Source organism: Antechinus flavipes, chromosome 5, assembly GCF_016432865.1.
Source record: "Antechinus flavipes isolate AdamAnt ecotype Samford, QLD, Australia chromosome 5, AdamAnt_v2, whole genome shotgun sequence".
Taxonomy (NCBI): Eukaryota; Metazoa; Chordata; class Mammalia; order Dasyuromorphia; family Dasyuridae; genus Antechinus; species Antechinus flavipes.
In genome coordinates, this window is record NC_067402.1 from 135,241,834 (window position 1) to 135,261,216 (window position 19,383).

General features: G+C 35.9%; 1 protein-coding gene across 3 annotated transcripts in view; it reads right to left on the reverse strand.

The window, feature by feature from the left end:
* ZNF277 (zinc finger protein 277) overlaps positions 1-19,383 on the reverse strand; it is a 156,991-nt gene that overhangs the window by 26,053 nt on the left and 111,555 nt on the right. For all 3 annotated transcript variants that reach the window (XM_052001094.1, XM_052001095.1, XM_052001096.1), the window contains exon 5: positions 9,530-9,621. In XM_052001094.1, coding sequence (XP_051857054.1) covers positions 9,530-9,621 — 92 coding nt within the window. The remainder of the gene's footprint in view (positions 1-9,529; positions 9,622-19,383) is intronic.

The window sequence follows — 19,383 nt, forward strand, 5'->3', positions numbered from 1 at the left end:
ACCTATATTTCCAGCTGCCTTCAGGGCACATTTTTATCTGGATGTTGCACATATTTCAAAAACACAACATGTCCCAAACTGGGCTTATTGTGTTTCCCTATAAATCTGCTTCTTCCATTTGACTTCACCATTTTAGTGTGTGGATTCAATGGCACAGTTTTCTTTTCCTTCCTTTATCTTTTTTTTTTTTTTTTAATCCCTATAGCTAGTTCCTTTTCCCTTCCTAGTTCCCTTCCAATTGAGAAAAAAAAAATCTTTCTGACCAATTTGCATAGTAAAATAAAACAAATTCCACTTTGGCCATGGATTGCAATGTAATAAAAAGATCAGTCAAAATATGTAATACGAATTCTGAGAAATGACAGAATAGATAATGAAATGTACCATTACTTTATGGCAGAAATGGAAGACTACTGGATACAACAGCATATATAGTCAGATAGAGTCATTATATCTGACGTTTTGCTTGTTTTTCTTTGTCATGAAGAATGACTGAAATAACTAAGATGTAAGAGACAAAAGCTTTGAATCAAGGGCATTTAAAAAAATTAAATGAAAAAAGTATGTCTCATTGTGATATGTCATGTAGCTTTGTGAATTCTAGTTTTCTTGATATATTATCACAGAATCTCAATAAAACCAATATAGTCCAATCTATAGTAGGCTGAGAATCCCTTCTACAAAATCCCTAAAGAATAGTTACTCAGCTTGTCACTGAGACCTCTAGTAAAGGGGTCTTTTTGTAATCCTTTGAACTTTGGGAAAGCTCAAACTGTTAGAAAAATATTTTTTTCTTACAGGAAACTGAAATCCATCTATTTGATTTGCCCCCTTAGGACAAAGAAGAATGAATTTAATCCCCTTTATAAATGACAATCCTTCAAAAACTTGAATAACACTCTCATCTTTTCTCTAAGATTTTCTTCTCCATGTCAAACATCTCCAGTTCAGTTGGCAGATTGCTATATCACCTCAAAGCTTCCCTTAAAGTGCCTGAGTTATCCAGTACCAGTAATTAATTATTATCATGATAATTAATAACTATTATAAAAACAATAATTTGACAACCCATCTTGCCTGGTGATTTAAGGTTTATTAAGTAGGTTCTTCACAATAAAGAGGTGGGCAAGTCTCAGCTAAACTCCTACCTTCTGCAAGTAGCCTTTCCAGACATCTTTCATTTTTAGTGTCTAGCCTCTGAGATTATCCCCAGTTTCTCATATATATTAATATATGATATCTATATAGCTGGCTAGCTATATGTAGTTTGAACATAGGTGTCTGTATGGTACCTCTCATATATACAAGGTATATACCTCATATATATGTATATATACATATATACATACATATATGTATACCTCATATATATGTATATATATAGAGATATAGCTATAGCTATACATATCTATAGATATAAATATAGCTTGTCTGTATGCTTCCTCTCCCAACAGACTGTAAGCTCCTTCAGAGTAGGACTGTCTTTTACCATTTTTTGAATTCCCAGCATTCAGCAGGATGTCTGGCACATAGTAGGTGCTTAATAAATATTTTTTGGCACACTAATTGCAAGTATTACTAGTTTCATTTTACAGGAAGTCTAGAGAGTGACTTTTCCATGGTCCTACAATTAGTATTATTAGATTATAAGCTCATAAGAGCAGGGATTCTGCTTTTTCTAAATTTTGCATTTCTCCTAGCACAGTGCTTTTGCATAGTAAATAATGCATAATAAATAACAGTACACAGTAGGAACCCAATAAAGGTTTGTAGAATATGTGAAATATGAAAAGTATTTTTCTTTGAATTTGAAATCAAGCAAAAAGCATTTATTAAATGTTTACTCCATATTAGGCACTGTTAGGTGCTGGGCTATAAACAATAATGAAACAGTCTCTCTTCTTAAGGATTTTACACTCAATTGGAGTAAATGATATGTGTACACGTGGGTTTACACAGAATAAAAATATGTCAAATAAATACAAAATCACTCAACCATTCAATAAGAATTTATAATGTGCTCACTATAAGCCAGATACTGTTCTAGACACTAGAGATTAAAATAGAAGGCATGAAATAATCCCTTCTCTCAGAGTTTATGCTCTAATAGAGGAGACAAGAGCTACACATATATATACAGACAATATATTTTTTAAACTACAATATAGTGAGGCAGCTAGGTGGTCCAGTGGATAGAACACCAGCCCTGAAGTCAGGAGGACCTAAGTTCAAATCTGACCTCAGACACTTAACACTTCCTAGCTGTGTGACCCTGGGCAAGTCACTTAACCCCAACTGCCAGAGAGAGAGAGACAGACAGACAGACAGACATAGGGGAGTTAGGGTTAGGAAGGTATATTAGAAATTGGGGAGGGGGGAAGTAGGAGGGCATATTAGAAATTGGGGAGGGGGGAAGATCAGATAAGGCTTTAAGTTGATGAGGTAACTTGAGCTGTGCCTTGGAGCAAGTTAGGGATTCAATGAAGAAGAGTTCAAGAAGAAGACAGAGGAGACAGCCAATGGACCATATCCATTAACATTCTTAGATAAATATCTATTAAATAATGTCATATATTTGCTGACTAGCTAATAAGAAGTGCACTGGAAGACATATATACATGGGAAAGATGTGCACCAAAAATCCATGAATCCCTGTCTGGATTAGGAGACCAAATTTGTGTTTATTTCTACTTGGGTAAAATAATCACAGGGTTCTAAAGCTAAGCTATGCCTTTGCTCTCTGATCTGCAAAATAAGCTGCTTTTTATGTACTTTACTCTTCCAAATTATGGAGAAGGAAAAATGATAGTACCCTCTTACAATGAAAATGTTATTTAGAATCATGGGAAAAGCCTAAAAACTGTCTAATCCCTACCACAGTCTTTTTTTGTTTTCTGCCCCATACCATCACTGCAGAAGTACAATGGCCCCAGGGCCATTTTGTATTTTTCTTTCTTTTTTTTTCCCACGGATTGCCCAAGGCCAAAGAATTTATCACCCAGAGGCAAGCCTCTTACTGATGAGCTTCTTGGTTAGAGCTCAGTTAGTGTGTTTCTTGGAAGGCAGGTACAGACCCGCTGGGACTGTACCCAGAGGCTCTATCCCATAATGGACACATCAGAGCTTGTGCTACTTTGGGGGAGCCTCTGGGAATCTGTGATCAACTCCACTGCACTGTGAGACATCAGAGTAGGGCATTTAATACAAGCATCCCTTCACCTTGTAACCTAACCTTCAGTACAAGACAAGTCTCATTAAGGTAATCTTTCAACTTAAGATGTGTGAGGGAAAAAAAGAAAGAACCCAGTCTCCTTTGTTTCCTGGCTTGTCCCCCACCATCCTCTGATTTCCTGGTATCTGGTAATTTAATGCGATTGTCACTTGGCTGGGGGAAAGGGTCATCTTTATTTACTCATATTTGCCATTTTGATGTGATTCAATCAAGTATGATATTTTAAGTTGTCTAACTTTACTATCTGTTTCTAATCATCTGCTTCTCCATTACCACAAAGTGAGCTTCATCTCCTAATTACAACTATCTCAGCCAGAATTTCAGTCTTTTTTCTTTTAATGTTTTTACCTTGTGTCCACAAGTGTTTTATACATAATTATAGATGATCCTTCACATAGGCAATTCTGATGAACTAAAGAATTCTTAAAATCACACAATTCAAAGAGATGGTCATAATTTTCAGAGATTCAATATTTACTATATTTATTTACATATTATTCTACTTTTACACTTCAGAAAAATAATTTCCCTACACAGTTTTCCCCATCTTCCCATATTATTTTTATTTCTATTGATATTTTATACTGATAGAATAAGCTTTTCAATAGCCAAAAATTCAAATGAATGACTACCTAGTTGCTTTTCTTTGACTGAGGTTTAGAGATGAGAACAATTATCCCTTCTCTTTTTAAAATTAGCTTTTTTACCTTCCACGGGGCTAAAATGCCAACATTTTCTTGTACTTTTTGGATCTTTCCAAATTACAAAGATAAGGAAAGGAGGACGGTAGCCTGGGTTGAGAATATAGGGCTGTCAGGACTCATAATGAATCTAATCTTTGGGGAGCTGCAGAATTAGCTGGATACTAGTTTCTCATTCAACAGTGTACTTTTTTTGCGTGTGTGTGTGGAATTTCTGAAGGAAGAAATTTTAAGAAATCTGGATAGCAACCGATGCTGAAAGATTTAAGCTTTTTTATATCTCTATTAAGAACAGAGACAGTTAAGATTTCATACTCTCATTTTAGTGGGAAATTATCAGAGGAAACATGGAAGGAAGAAATTGAACTAGTAAACAGAATATCAATAACAATTCATGTTCAGTACTTTATGGTTACAAAATACATGACATATGTTCTCATTTGATCCCCTTAACGACCTTATAAATGTACATATTACAGGCATAATACCAACATCAGTAGCCTCTCCCATGGAGACTAGATATAGTTATTGTTACTGCCTCGTTAAATCAGCTTTAGGGTGTTGGGGAATTGGCAATTTTAACTGTCATTTGTGACTGAGACTATTTTCTTGACAAGGCTGAGTGAAGTATAAGGAAAGGGCATGAAAAGTACTTATTTCTTCACTAAACTAAAATTTTTCTTATTTGCCTGATCGTTTGCCTTTACAAAGCAGATAAGGAAAGAAAATTCTTCTTGAGAAGAAATGTAACTTGCTATCTTGAAATAAATGAATGATAGGACTATTATATAAATATGAAATTAAGCACTATAAGTAATAGGCAAAGCTATTCTGCTGAAATCTTTCACCTTAAAAATATAAATGATAATTTATGCCAGTTTTATTGGTTACCTTATACTACAAGGTAACGAGGTTGTCTTGCTAGTAACTTTAATATTTAAGTCTCAGTAATTAGTCATTTTGGTTTGTAGAAAGTGACATGGTTTTATCATGTTTTCTCATTTTTTTCTTTTTGATTTGATTTTCTTATGTAGCAAGATAATTGTATAACTATGTGTGTATATGTTGAATTTAACATATATTTTTACCATATTTAACATATATTACTTGCCATCTAGGGGAAGGGGGGGAAAGTTAGAATACAAGGTTTTGCAAGGGTCAATGTTGAAAAATTATCCATGGATATGTTTTGAAAATTTTAAAAAAGTGACTTGAACATTTGGAGAAGTAGCTTCAGTTTATTAAACATGTATTGTTATTATCTCTGAGAGGTTTAATGAATTGTATTCAGAAACTAGTGAAGTTGTGTCTTTGAACACCATGCTATTGAATCAAGTCCAGGATTATTTGCTCTATATCTTGCATTTGGGGGGAAAAAAAGGAGTTTTGCACTAATAAAAAAATAAATACACCAAACAATCTATTCCATTTTCAACAGTTGAGTAACTGCTAAAGTGATCTTCCTAAAGTGTAGGTCTGCCTCTATCATCTCCTATTAAGTGACTTAAAAACACAACACAACAAAATAAAACAAAATCCAGTAGTTCTCTATAACTTTTAGGATCAAACATAAAACTGAGCACAGTTGGTAGCCCAGTGAGATAAAACCCTGAGCCTAGAGTTAGGAAGACCTGAGCTCAAATGTGGCTATGGACACTTACTAGTTTTATCATTCAGGGCAAGTGACTTGACCTCTATTTGCCTCAGTTTCCCCAACTGTAAGTGGAAATAATAATAGCACTTGCTTTGCAGAGTTGTTGTGAGGATCAAAGAGATAATATTGTTAAAAAGTACTTAACACGCCTGGCACATAGTAGGAGGTATATAAATGCTTCTTTTCCCCTTCCTCTAAAATCCTCTGGTTGTTATGTGTCTATGTCAACTGAATTTCAGATAATTTTCAGAACCATTTGCCTCCTTCCTTTAAGTGCCTTAAAAATATGGACCATGTTTAATCTACCTTTGTGTCTCTTTGAGTTGCTTGTAATGATCTGAACAAAATAATATTCTTAACGTTTGTTGAATTAAAGATTCATCTATCATATCTATCCATGGGAAAGTTCAGCCATGGAATGAAAATGTTACCACAAATATTTATAGATATCAGTTTTATACTGAGTATTTGGAGGTGCAACCTAAATTTTATGTTTTGGAAATGATTCTTAGGATCTAGATCTAGTACAGTCCTTCAATTTCTTACATGTGATAGAATGTAAAAGCTTTGAGGACAAACACTGCTTAATTTTTGCTTCTATATCCCCAATAGCTAGCACAATTCCTTGCACATTAAGCACTTAAGAAATGCTTATTGATTGATTGATGAGGAAATTGACAAAACATAGTTTCTGAATGTTACAGTAATTGGTTCAATGGACCACCACTAAAATAAAAAATTATTTCATTTTTTGTATGTTATTAATGATATTGATGGGCTGGTATTGAGGAACATGAACATTACATAGTCCCCACTGTTAATAATAGCATAAATTTTGAAATGGTTACTCAGGATTAGATATATTATTAATGACAGTGGAGTAGACCTTTCATTTAGTTTTTTGGTTTCAAAGTGTTAGAAGAGCTATGAAGATGGATAAGATATAATTTTTACTCTTGAGAAACTTATGGTACAAAAATGGAAGATAAAACACATTTCCAACATTAAATATAACACAAAACAGAATAAGAATATAAAGAATACAAACTGATATTAGATATGGGAAAGATCACTGGCAGGTAGGGAGTGTCAAGTACAGAGAATCCTTCACAGTATCTTTCTGTAAAGTTGAAACCAAGTGAGTTTGCTGACAGATTGAACACAGGAGACAAGGAAAAGGGAGACTGATGTTGTCTGATGACTCAGATTCTGAGCCACCTGTGAACAATGCTGGTATATTTAACAAAGCATGGAACCCCTGACATTGTACTCTCTTAACACAATAAATTTGAACTATACCTCTTGTTTAAATTTTTAACTGAGTATGATCCAGTTCTCCCTAATTTCTCTGAACCATTATTTGCTGTTTCTTTGCCTCTAAAACCTGTGTTGTTTTAAATGGGCTAGTGTGCTATATTTGCAGAGCACTACATTGTGTCTAGAGCCTTCTCCTATAATGCCCAACTGCCCTTGTCTTATACAAGAAATTAGAAAATATAGAGGAACTTATAATTTGATGGTGATACCTACAAATGTGTACCTACAATTTCATATTTATGTTTGTTTTTAAGTTTCTTTATTTGTATTTAAATTAAATTTAAAAAAGTTAGAAGTTTGATGCTAACAAATTATATAAGATTTAAAAATCATCTAACTTGAAATACTCTTTTGGATAATCATCTAAGCAATTCTCTCAACATAAAAACAGAGATTTATTTTTTTTGTAGGCTTTTATTTTTATGTTAAATTCACTCTTTTGATTAGTTCAAATATATATCTTTTTTTTTTTTTTTGAACAGACCAAGTCCCAACTAATATGGCAAGGTTATGGGAACCAGATTCATCACCTGTGAAACAAACTCAGGGATCTTTAACAAGTGAAGCACTTGGCATATCAGGCAACACATTATAAAACTCTGAAATAAAATATTTTAGCCAACTATGTCTTTTTAAAAAATCACTGCATTAATTAATGCCACTTGCTCCTTCAAGGTATTCTTAAATTTTGGTTTTTCCAGTATTAATATTTCTTCTCTTTCCAAAAATTTTATTTCTCAAACAAATTTTTACTTGTCAATAAGCCAAAAGATTTTCAGCCAGAGCCTCAATCTTATTGCCTTTTACAAATAAACATTTTCAATTTTTTTCATTGTCTTCAAGATTTCAAGGTTGTTTCCTTAAAACATTTAGAAAGATCAAGTTGTATTCCATTCTTGCTGTGTCAGAAAGAATTCAGAATTCAGTTAAAATCATTTCATCAAGAGTCTACTTAGTCTCTTCTCAATCCTGAACAGCAACAGCCTCAGAGTAATGACAATCAAGTATGATTTCTTTAAGAGGATAACAGATCTTGATACTTACATGCAATCAAAATATCTTTATTTTTAAATTCTATGTTGAGATTTCTCATTTTGACCTACCTCATTATTAATTTGTTCTTTTAAGAGTTTCATTTCTCTTTTGAATTTTTCTAGAGTTCCTTCCTATTATTCTATGCTTTCTGGGGAGTCCACCTGATTTTCTCTCTTAAGAGGATGTTTTTGTTTAGTCTTGTCTGATTCTTTGTAACCCTCTTTGGGGTTTTCTTGGCAAAGATACTAGAGTGGTTTGCATTTCTTTCCTCATCTCATACAGCTAGGGAAACTGAGGCAAATAGGATTAAGAAGCTTTCCCAAGGTCACACAATTAGTAAGCATCTGAGACCAGCTTTAAACTTAGGGAAATGACTCTTCCTGACTCCAGACCTAGTGTTCTATCTACTGTACCACCCAGCTACTCCTTTCAAGAAGTAATATTTGGCTAATTTTCCTTCATATTGAAAAACTTATTTTTAGAGCTTCATTTATTTCTTTTAAGGTTTTACACATCCTCTCTTCTGTTGGCTTATTTACTTTTGAGCTAGATAATTATTCAGTTTCCCCAAAGATGTTCTTGGTCTTTTAATCTTTTCCTTGTATTATCCTTTACTTCTGCATAAACCTCTTGAAACTTGTGCTGTGGGCTACTTTCACATTTTCTTGGGTTGGAGGATATACTGTTTGGCTGGTTTAGGATCTTTAGTCTGAGTAACTTTTGGGGGACGAAGGGAATGGAGGGCACTAGCCTCAGATGAGTTTCCACTTGGGCTTGTTTGTTTCCCTCTTGTCTGTGTTTCTGAGTATAGTGTTCATTTCCCACCCAGCCTGAGTGTCATAATCTGTGGTCCCTAAGCCTTTCCTTTGTATAATAAGCCAAAAATCAGTGTTTACTCTCTGAATTTTGCTGGCTGTGAAAATGAGGAGGAGAAAGATGAGGAGCAGGGGTGCTGGTGTTGGTTCTGCTCTATTATTGCCATTGAGAATCACTACAATTAGAATTTATTGTTTCAACTCAACAGTTGAGAGATGTTGAAGAGGAAGTCTAAATATTAAAGTTCCTAGTGTTAATTCATTTTAAAAATCTATTTGGGGGAAGGGAGAATGGTTCTTTCTTCTTATTGTTTGGATTTGACCATTCTATATCCAATATATAATTCCTTTATTTTTAGGTTTTGAGATTGGATCAGTTTTCAGGAAAGAGCTATTCCACTACCTAGCTGGCTATGTGATATGTATATCTCAGAAGATCATTATTAAATGACAGTTTTAGAAACCAGATCATTAAGTATTTATTAGTTCTTATAACTCGGTTTTGTTTTGTTTTGTTTAAGAAAAGAAAAGGGGAAAAGAGAGAGGGAGAATATAGGCCAACAAAAGAAGTTATTTATACTCAGGATTTATCTTCTTGAATTCTAACAGATGCTGGTAGAAGAGTTCTACTGAGGCAGACCATAAAATTTAATGTTTTGGGCCAATATATATAACTCCTCTCCCTCCTCACCTCCTCCCTGCTCTCCCCCCCCAAAAAAATTAAATAATCTGCAAATAAAAAAAGTGAGCCCTTAAAGATGAAAAAAACTCAAACCTGTTGCCTGTGAATTCTTCACTGCAAAACATACACATCCCATGGAAGCTTGTATCATATCTTTCACGCTGTTGTTGTTCTAGGATTTCTTTCTGCAAAACAAAGGCAGATTTTATTGATAATAGTTTTGCAAATTCATGATTAAGGGTTTCTGAATTATTTTTAACCTGTTTTATCATAAAACCAGGCAAACAATACTTTGTAAAAAAAAAAAAAAGTGTGGACGGAAGTTAGCGTGAGAGGGAGACTGAGCATCTGATAATATCCTACATCTCTACCTTCAGTAATGTTCTCTTGCCAAAATTCATGTCTTCAATCTCTAACTGTGACTGAACAGTTCCGTTTGAATGTCCCACGGTCACCATAAGCTCAGTATGTTCAAAACTGAACTAATCATCTTCTCTTCCAAATCAGCTCAGCCATTCTCCTGACTTCCCAGTTGCTGTCACCACTAACAAATACTCCTATAATTATCCAGACTAAAAACCCTGAGAGTCATCTTTGTTTCATCTTGTTGATGCTTCCTCAATATGTAGCCAGTCAATCATCAAGGCCTATTGATTTTATTTTTCTTTAAAATGTCTTTTAATCCCTCCCTCCTTCTTTATTCCAAATGCAAGCATCTATTCCAGGCCTTCATTGTCTCACAGCAGGATTACTATAATATCCTCCTTAATGTCAGCTTTTACCTGATTTTATGCATCTTATGTACTACTGCTCGATGAATTCATCTTACTTCTTCAAATGGCTCCTAGTTTTTTATTCTACTAAGACTAGACTCATCTGCCTTTCCCTTTGATAGCAATCTTGTCCAACCTATTTCCCAAAACACATTCACACATTGTTGGTCTCCACTCTATGTCACAAAGACATGATTCTCATTCTTCCATCTTTACCCTTGATTATTTGGTTCTTATCTGAATACCTTCCACTTGATACAAATGATGTCTACTTTTCAAAGCGAAGCTCAAATTTATATTTCTTCCATGTAGTTAGGTTTGTTGACTATTCTAGTTCCCAGATCTCAATTCTCAATCTCCTCAGAAGCTACTGCTTTTACCACATGATTTAGCGTATATATATATATATATATATATAATTGTATTGTATATGGAATATCTTCCAAAGCTCTTGTATGCTGCTTTAGAGGATGAATCATGTCTTTGATGTCTATAATTCTCTGTAGCACCTAACAAAGTACTGAGCTTACAATAGGCATTCTATGTATACCTACTTGACTTATAATATAAATATATTACTGAATTGTATGCAATCTAGAATCTCACCAAATAACAGGTTTCCCGAGCCTTTCCTTCTTTCTTTAGCTCCGACCCCACCCCCTAATCCCAACCTCTCTTCTGAGGATCTCATTTCATACTTCAATAAAAGAAAAAAAAAAGTAAGAGTCATTCAGTAAGAGTCCCTTCTTCTCTCCTCAATTTACATCTTTCTGATTACCATCTCTCTCTCTCTCCTCCTTTGGTTCAGCCCTGCAAACATCCCCTTCTATCTTCCTATCAGATTGTTCCCACCATCATCTCCACTCTCTCTCTAACTCTAATCTACAATTTCTTCCTCCTTTCTTTTCTGCTGCTTAGACATTCCAAAGTATTTATTTTTAAAACAACCATCTCTAGATTATACTATGCATGCCAGTAACTGCTCCTATATCTCCATTTCTTTCTCTGCTAATATTTTTGGGGAGAAAAAGATTTATATTAGATTATATCTTCACTATCTCTCAAGCTATCCGCAATATGGCTCTCAATAGTATTATTTAATAAAACTTCTCTCTCTTTAAATTTACTAATGATGCTTTATTTGGCAAAACTAATAGCCCCTTCTTGATCCTCATCCTTTTTGAGCCATCTGGCATTTGACACTGCTCACCACCTTCTCTCTTAGGATACCCTCTCTAAGTTTTTGTGATTCTCCTGCAGCCTGTCTGGCCATACATACCTCTGTTTCTTTTGTTGATCATCATCCAGATCACTCCCACTAACCATCATTCAGGGCTCTTTCCTGAGGTTGCTTTTGATTCTCTCTCATGGTCCTGTCCCCTCTTGCACATGATGCCCAGATTTTCACATCCAAGTCTAGTCTCTCTCCTGAGCTCAGGTACCACAACACTAACTGCTTATTGGACAACATACTGGATATCCAAAGGCATCTTCATCTCAACATGTCCAAACCAGAACACTCTGAAAACCCTCTCTTCTTGTGAATTTCCTGTTAATGAGGGCACCACGAACCTTCCAGGGACCCATGTTTGAAAACTTGCTATCATTCCCGACTTCTCTGTCTCACTTGTCCGTGCTAATTACCACCAAATCTCAACATATTTACTTTCACAACATTTCTTATATTTGTTCTCTTCTCTCTATTCAACAGCCACGACCCTAGTTCACATCCTCATCATTTCTTGACTGTAATTTTTTTAGGTAATTGGGGTTAAGTGATTTGTCCAGGATTATAAAACTAGTAAGTGTCTCATGTTTGAGGCAGGATTTGAATTCAAGTCCTCCTGATCTCAGGGCTGTTCTCTATACACTGCACTACCTCTCTGTTCCCCTGCAATAGCCTTCTATTGATTTTCCTGCTTCTCTCTATCCCAATCCATCCTTCACACAGCTGCTAAAGTAATTTTCCTAAAGTGTGTGTCTGACCAAATTACCTTCACCTACCTTACTAATACACTCCAGGGGATTATCATTACTTACACTATCAAATATAAACTTCTCTGCTTAAATCTTATTACAACTTCATCCCTCATTATCTTTTTAGTGTATGAATAGTCTACTCTGATCCAATCATGCTGTGTCCTGAATATGACTCTCCATATCTGCAACGTTCTGTGTCCCAATGTCCTATCCTTGTATGCTTGGCTTTCTTTAAATCTCAGGTTAAATGCTACTTACTCCAACAGGCTTTTCTTGTTCCTTCTTACTTCCAGTGCCCTTCCCACTAAGGTCACCTTCCATTTATCCTGCATTTTATCTTGTAGGTTCTAATTTATATATGTTGTCTATTTCATTACTATAATAATTCAGGGTCCTCAAACTACAGCCCACGGGCCAGATGCGGCAGCTGAGAACGTTTATCCCCCTCACCCAGGGCTATGAAGTTTCTTCATTTAAAGGCCCAGAAAACAAAATTTTTGTTTTTCTTATAGTCCGGCTCTCCAATAGTCTGAGGGACAGCGAACTGGCCCCCTATTTAAAAAGTTTGAGGACCCCTGCATATGTGTTCCTTAAGGGGAGGGATTTGTTTTTAATTTGTTTTTTTTTGTATTCTTGCCGCTTGGCATAGTGCAAGTCTAGCATAGCATTAATAATCACTTTAGCAACAGAGGAGATAATGTTGATATTTAGTTCTGCACTGAAAAAAATTAAAGCAACCAAGTTAACATTTTGTCTTTTTTTTCTTCTAGGTGCATTTTTTGGTTTCTATTTCTCTTGATTCTATTTGTTCCCTTCTTTTATTACTTTATTGTTTTGCTTTTATATGTGAGAAATATTTTCTGTTGGAAATTTTATGTACTTTATAACTTTATAGGCACATAGGTACTATATGCCTTTAGAGGAAAGGCTATATACAAAATTAAAAAAAAAAGTTCTGGCTCTCATTTCACTGGATCATAACCTCATTCTCATAAGAGTCATTACAATCAGTAATTATTTCATCTGACTTAGGTTGAAGAATGCTATAGGGAAGGAAACTAGTTTGCTCTATTAGAACCTTGCAAATATTGACCAAAAACAGGGAAATAAAATGCATTTAAATAGTTTAGCTTACTTAGGCCTTCTCAATTTTCTTTTGTATTTATGCTAGGGATATAGAATGAAATTACAGTCAATTAAACTCCTGCTGGGTTAATTAGTTCAAGAATGACAAGAGAAGATTCAGAGTGTTCCACTTATGTATTGCCCTATCTAATTAAGGGAGGGGAAATAGGATTTTCTCACTTTTGACAGGTATACCTTTGACAGATAATGTGCATTGTTTGTGCAGTCATACAAGCTTAAAGTCATTATTACTACATGGAATATCATTATGTCTCTTCCAAAATCTATTAGGAAACTAATTTGTGCTTGTTTCATAAATACTTTTATTTTTATCTTAAAAACTAATGAGAACCTACTGACCTTTGCTTTATGCTCCTCATACTAGTGCCCTTCTCCTTTTTTATTTCCCTTCCCTATTTTAATTTTTAAAAGTTTTATCAATACCTTTAGTTTTTATATCTTAGTCATTACTAGATCCTGTCTCTCCCTCCCCTTCTCTCAGCTTGGAATTGATTCCTTTTTTGTGACCAAGAAAAATAATTAAGCAAAAACCGTTGATGGACTAACAATGTGTGAACTATGCTGGCCTTATGGTTCTCCACCTCTGTTAAAGAGAAAGGTTTGCTTTATTAACACTTCTCTGAGTAATGATTCCCAGAATTCTCTGTAATAACCAAGCATAGTTATAATTACTTAGAGTTCAGTATCTTCAGTTTCATTACTTTCATTCATATAATTGCAAGTCTCTCTCTCTCTCTCTCTCTCTCTCTCTCTCTTCTCTTCTCTCTCTTTCTCTCTCCGTCTCTCTCTCCTCTTCTCTCTGTCTCTCTCTCCTCTCTCTCCTCTTTTCTCTCTGTCTCTCTCTCTTTCCTTTCTCTTCTCTCTCTCTCCGTCTCTCTCTCTTCTCTTCTCTCTGTCTCTCTCCTCTCTCCTCTCTCTGTCTCTTTCTCTTTCTCCTCCCTCCCCTACCTTCCCTCCTTCCCTCTTTCTCTCCCCCCTCCAATACATGTATATAACATATACACACACACACATACACAACATACATAAACACTCATACATTTAATACTTATAAATGTGACCACTATGAAAAATTCAGAGAAACACGACAAGTTGTGTATGAATTGGTACAGAGTAAAGCAAACACAAATTCTTTTTCTCCAAATTCTTCCTATTTGTCACTTCATACTGTACAATATCGTCCATTATATTCATAGACTACAACCATTTCAGCCTTCCTCACTCACCTTCTTCACTGTTCTCAGACTAGTAAACTCCTTAAAAGGCAATTTAACTTATCCCAAAACATATTACCTTCAAACCTAGACAAACTGGGCAGCAAAGAAGATACGTTTCTCTATATTTCAGTGCTGTTATACTTACTCTTTTATGATTTATTAATAGCAATGGAGTCTTTTGGGTAAATGAAAAACTTCTTGTTAAAGGAAGAGCTCATTTTAACCGCAAATATGAGGTCATAGTCAGGAACCATACAATTACCAGTCGGCATAGGTCAAGATGCCCTGAATTGTGAAAGGTTGGGACTAAAACAACCAAAAACTAGATGGATTTTGAGTGATCTGCCTACATATACTCTGTATCTGTATAGAAACACTGAGTTCCAAAATACTAACCACAGAGCAAGACAGCTTTAATGCAATCAGAGAAGGCTAGTCTTAACTTCTGAGGGAGGATTCTGGGGGTGTGGAGGGAAAAAGCATAAGGGTAATGAGGTTGCAGGCTCATTGGGAATTACTTTCAATAGTTGTTTTAAATGTTAAAAATGTTAAAACAACCAGCATAGACCTGCTGGAAAAAGTTGGAAAAACAAAAGCTGCATTTGTCATAGTTGGGAGAAATGATTATTAATCACCCAGTCATGGGGGAAATCCAGGCTTTTTCCCTGTCCTCTATTCTTGTTTGAAGTCCAGCCTTTGCAAACCTGACCTCTGCCAAAATTTACCCCCACCCTCACTCCACCCCCTACCCCGACCCTCTCTATCTCTATCTCTATTTCTCTCTCTCTCTCTCTCTTTCTCTCTCTCTCTCTCTCTCTCTCTCTCTCGTCATATTTATTTAAAGTATCCTGTTTCTGTGTTCCATTCAAACTAATCTGAGTGGAGATAGATTCTTTGTCTTTATTGCCCAAGGATGGGGGGTGGTCTAGGTATAGAGATAGTCTCATAATCCAACAGTGACATCCATCTCTCAGTCCCTTACTAGAGTGAGTCCACTTCTCATTGTAATATTCATTCACTCATTAATTGTTAGTCAGAGTTAATTGCCACTCTTAGGGACACCCACCTTTCCAAGAGCATATAAACTATGAGCCATGAAATAGGGATGGCCAAATGACTATTTCTTTTATTAATAAAATGTTAGCATTATTAATAAAATTATTAATTATCCAGAAATTATATCTCTCAAACTTTTAAAATATCACAGTCATGGATAATTTGCTTTGTAGTGACAACATGAGTCAGAAAATTATAGGGATAACATTGCTGGAAGGTGTTGTTCCAGGAGGAAGGAAAAATCCAGCAAACAGTAAATACAATAAATACAGTTATCCTTTTCCCATCACGGTTTTGATATATCACAGGTTGGCATGAGAAACTGAATGGGAATATTTTGGGAGTTTTGTGTAAGCCGCAGAAAATATGCAAAGGTTATTAGATGATACAAAAGAAATTTATGAATTAAAAAAATGAATAAAACATATGTATAATGTATTATCTCAACAAAAATGACTCAGATTTCTTCTTTGGTATGAAGGGAGGGCCAAAATTTTTTCATGTATTTTCCAGATGGTGAGGGCACTGTGTTCCTAATTCCTGGGATGCAAAAGGAATAACTGTACTATAAAGATCATTCTTAAGGCTTCAGGGACTGAAATAAAAAATGGATTTGTGATTTCATTGGTCTATGGAACTTTATAAGAGTGTTGAGAAATGATACACCCTAACAACATTTGGGGTTCCCAAGATCAATGTTGCAGGTATTGCAAAAGAATTTGCAGTCCCAGTCTCCAAGTTAAGTTGGCAAAAAAAAAAAAAAAAAAAAAAAAAAAAAAAGGTTTATTTGATGCTGAGAATTCAGAGGACTAGATTTCTCATTGGAAATAACAAATAAATGAAAGACAGAGAACAGCTTTAATCCAATCTTCTATAGCCTAAAAGGCTAAAGAGTACAAGTTGATTCTATGACCCGAGGCTAAGGAGTAATCTCCAGATGAATTAAGGGTGGTGGGCTAGGGAGTAATTTCTAGATGAATTAAGGGTTGAGGGTGGTGTGCTAAAGAGTAATCTCCAGATGAATTAAGGGTGGTGGGCTAGGGAGTAATTTCTAGATAAATTAAGAATTGAGGGTGGTGTGCTAAAGAGTAATCTCCAGATGAATTAAAGGCTGTCTCTGAAATTTGATTATTGTAGGAGTTTCTTGAGGCTAGAAGCTATCTGGCTAAGGAGTGGTCAGAAACAGGAGAGTTTTCTGAGACAGACTTCAGACCAGAAGATTTAGGTTTCTTGATCCAGGCTCCCCTAAAAATCAGGGGACCAAAAATCCTATTACATCAAGAGGAAACTTCCACCAATGCAGATCTAACTTATCCTCTTGGTGATTACAGATTTATTCAGGATTACACAGCCAGTAATTTTCAAGTATTTTGCTTTGAAGACAGGTCTTCCTGGCTTTAAAGTCAAAGCCACCCTGTAATTCTGTTGTAGCATTTCAGAGAAAAAGAAGTCACAGTTTCTGCCAAGAAAGAAACTCTATTTTATCTTTTCTGGAGTATGAGATGGCCTAGAATTCTTAGGAAAAGTTATTTTTGGGGTTCAGTTTGCTCCTGCTTGGGATGAAAAACAATTTTCCTTTGGTTGTGAGTATCCCCTTTATTAAAAGATCATCTCTCTACAACTTTAGAAATAGCTGGTGGTAAAGTAGATAGAGCTTTTGATCTAAAGTCTTGGAAGATCTGAGTTCAAACGTGATTTCAGATACTTAGTGGCAATATGGCCTTGGGACATGGGACTCCTGTTTGCCTCAGTTTCTCCAGTCTAATGTGGGAGGAGGGGGAGGAGGAGGCAAACACAAATGTACTAACAAGCTTTATATAAGACAAATAGGAAATGCTTAACAGAGGGAAGGCATTATAATTAAGAGGGTTTGGGCAAGGCTTCTTAAAAAAGATAGGATTGTACTTGGGACATATATAGGAAGCTAGAAGGCAAGAGTGAGGATTTTCCAAGCATGGGAGGGACAGCCAGAGAAAAGTGCCAGAACTCAAGAGATGGAGAGTCAGGAGGACACAGACTGAACAAATGTATTGGGGATTAAGGTATAAGAAGACTGGAAAGATATGAAAGAGTTTAAGTGTGAATGTCAGGCAGAGGATTTTGTATTTGATCCTAGAGGCAAAAAGGAGTCATAGGAGTTTACTGACACCATTAGGTCTGTACTTTAGGAAAACCAACATAGTGGGTAGTGAGAAATGGATGGGAATTTATTTAGTTTCCATAGTTATAAAAATTAAATTGGAGAAATGAAACTTAAATTAGAAAAATGGAAACTCCCAGGGACATTGAAGGGTGGTGGGTGAGTTTGGGGAAGTGAGAGGATGTAGATTATCTCCCCCCGCAAAAATGTAAGAATATAAGTTCCTTAGGGACAGGACTGGGCTGTGTAACCAGGGGTGGTGGCCTGAGCTTTGAAAAAAATCCTTTGTTCTTTGCTCCTGGCTTTCCATCTTTCCCTTTCCCTTCAAGAAAGGAAGTTCTAGAATGGAAAGAGTGGGAAACCCCCTGCCCTGTTAAGCATTTGCTAGCCTCAGGCTTTCTTATTTCATTTTTAGAAGCTGCACTTTAGAAACTCTGGGCAGTAGGGAAAGGAGCCAGGGAGGTGGGGAGGGAATTAAAAAATGGGACTTTCACTCCTTGCCTGGGGATGTGTCTCTAAGACCATACTTTGTGTCTCAGAGATGTGCACCCTGTCTTATGAGAAAAAAATAAACCTTTTCCTGCACTCACACGAACTTCTGATTGCTTTAGCGACCACTATTATCTCACACAGATTAGACAGTGGACAAAGTCTTGAAGCTGGCGGGCCCAGCAGCAGGATGTTGTAACAGTAGTGAGAAGCAGAATGAAACAAGCCTCCCTGCTGGTGGGCTGAAGGCCGGGCTATCGGGAAGGAAGACTTAGATTGGACCTCCGAGCAGACACTGAGGCTTTTCTGCAGCGGCCTATTGTTACCGAAGGCCTTTTCTTGTATACAGGTGCTTGTTGGATATAGATATAAATATAAGTCTAGATATCCAAGTTTGCAGCGAGGTCAAGATTGTTAAATTTTCATCGTGAGCATTTACACCTTGGAAGGCTTCATTTATTGTGCTGTTGATTGTTTAGACTTAAGAAAATGATACAGAAAATATTAGTGGTACAGATTAAACTTGAAAGTGTGTTTTCAGGGATAATTATTAAACATTTACCAGAACATCAAGACAGACATACATTTACTATACCACTACATTTATAGATATGGAAGAATGGATACCAGAACTTTGTCTCAAAAATATTTCTCTCAATTTCTCTCCCTCTTTCCATCTCCGGTCTTTGTCTCTCCCTCTCTCAAAGTCTTGTCCTGTATCATGCGTTTATATGTTGGATCTTGCTGTGAAACTGCCTGTGATCTTGGGCACAGGGCACACACCAAAAGGACTGATGAGAATGAGTTTATGTTGCAAGACAGGTGAAAGCTATATCCCAATAGCACTTTCTTAGATAGTCCCATATTTCCAAATTATATCAGTATTAAAAGTCATGGGATCCTATCCTATTTGAAATTCCCTCAACTGAAACTGATTGTTTTCTCTGCCTTTTCACTGATTTTGCAGACTCCAGAGCCCTCCTAGTTGGGAGTAGTTCTCTCCCCTCCTCTTGGGACCACGTTATTTCTCTAAAGTTCCTTCCTTTTATTGATTATGGATCTACTTTGACTGCTACCAGTTTTGAGTCACCCACTCCACCCCCCCACTTCTAACCCAATACATCTACAGATTAGGTATCTCTGCTT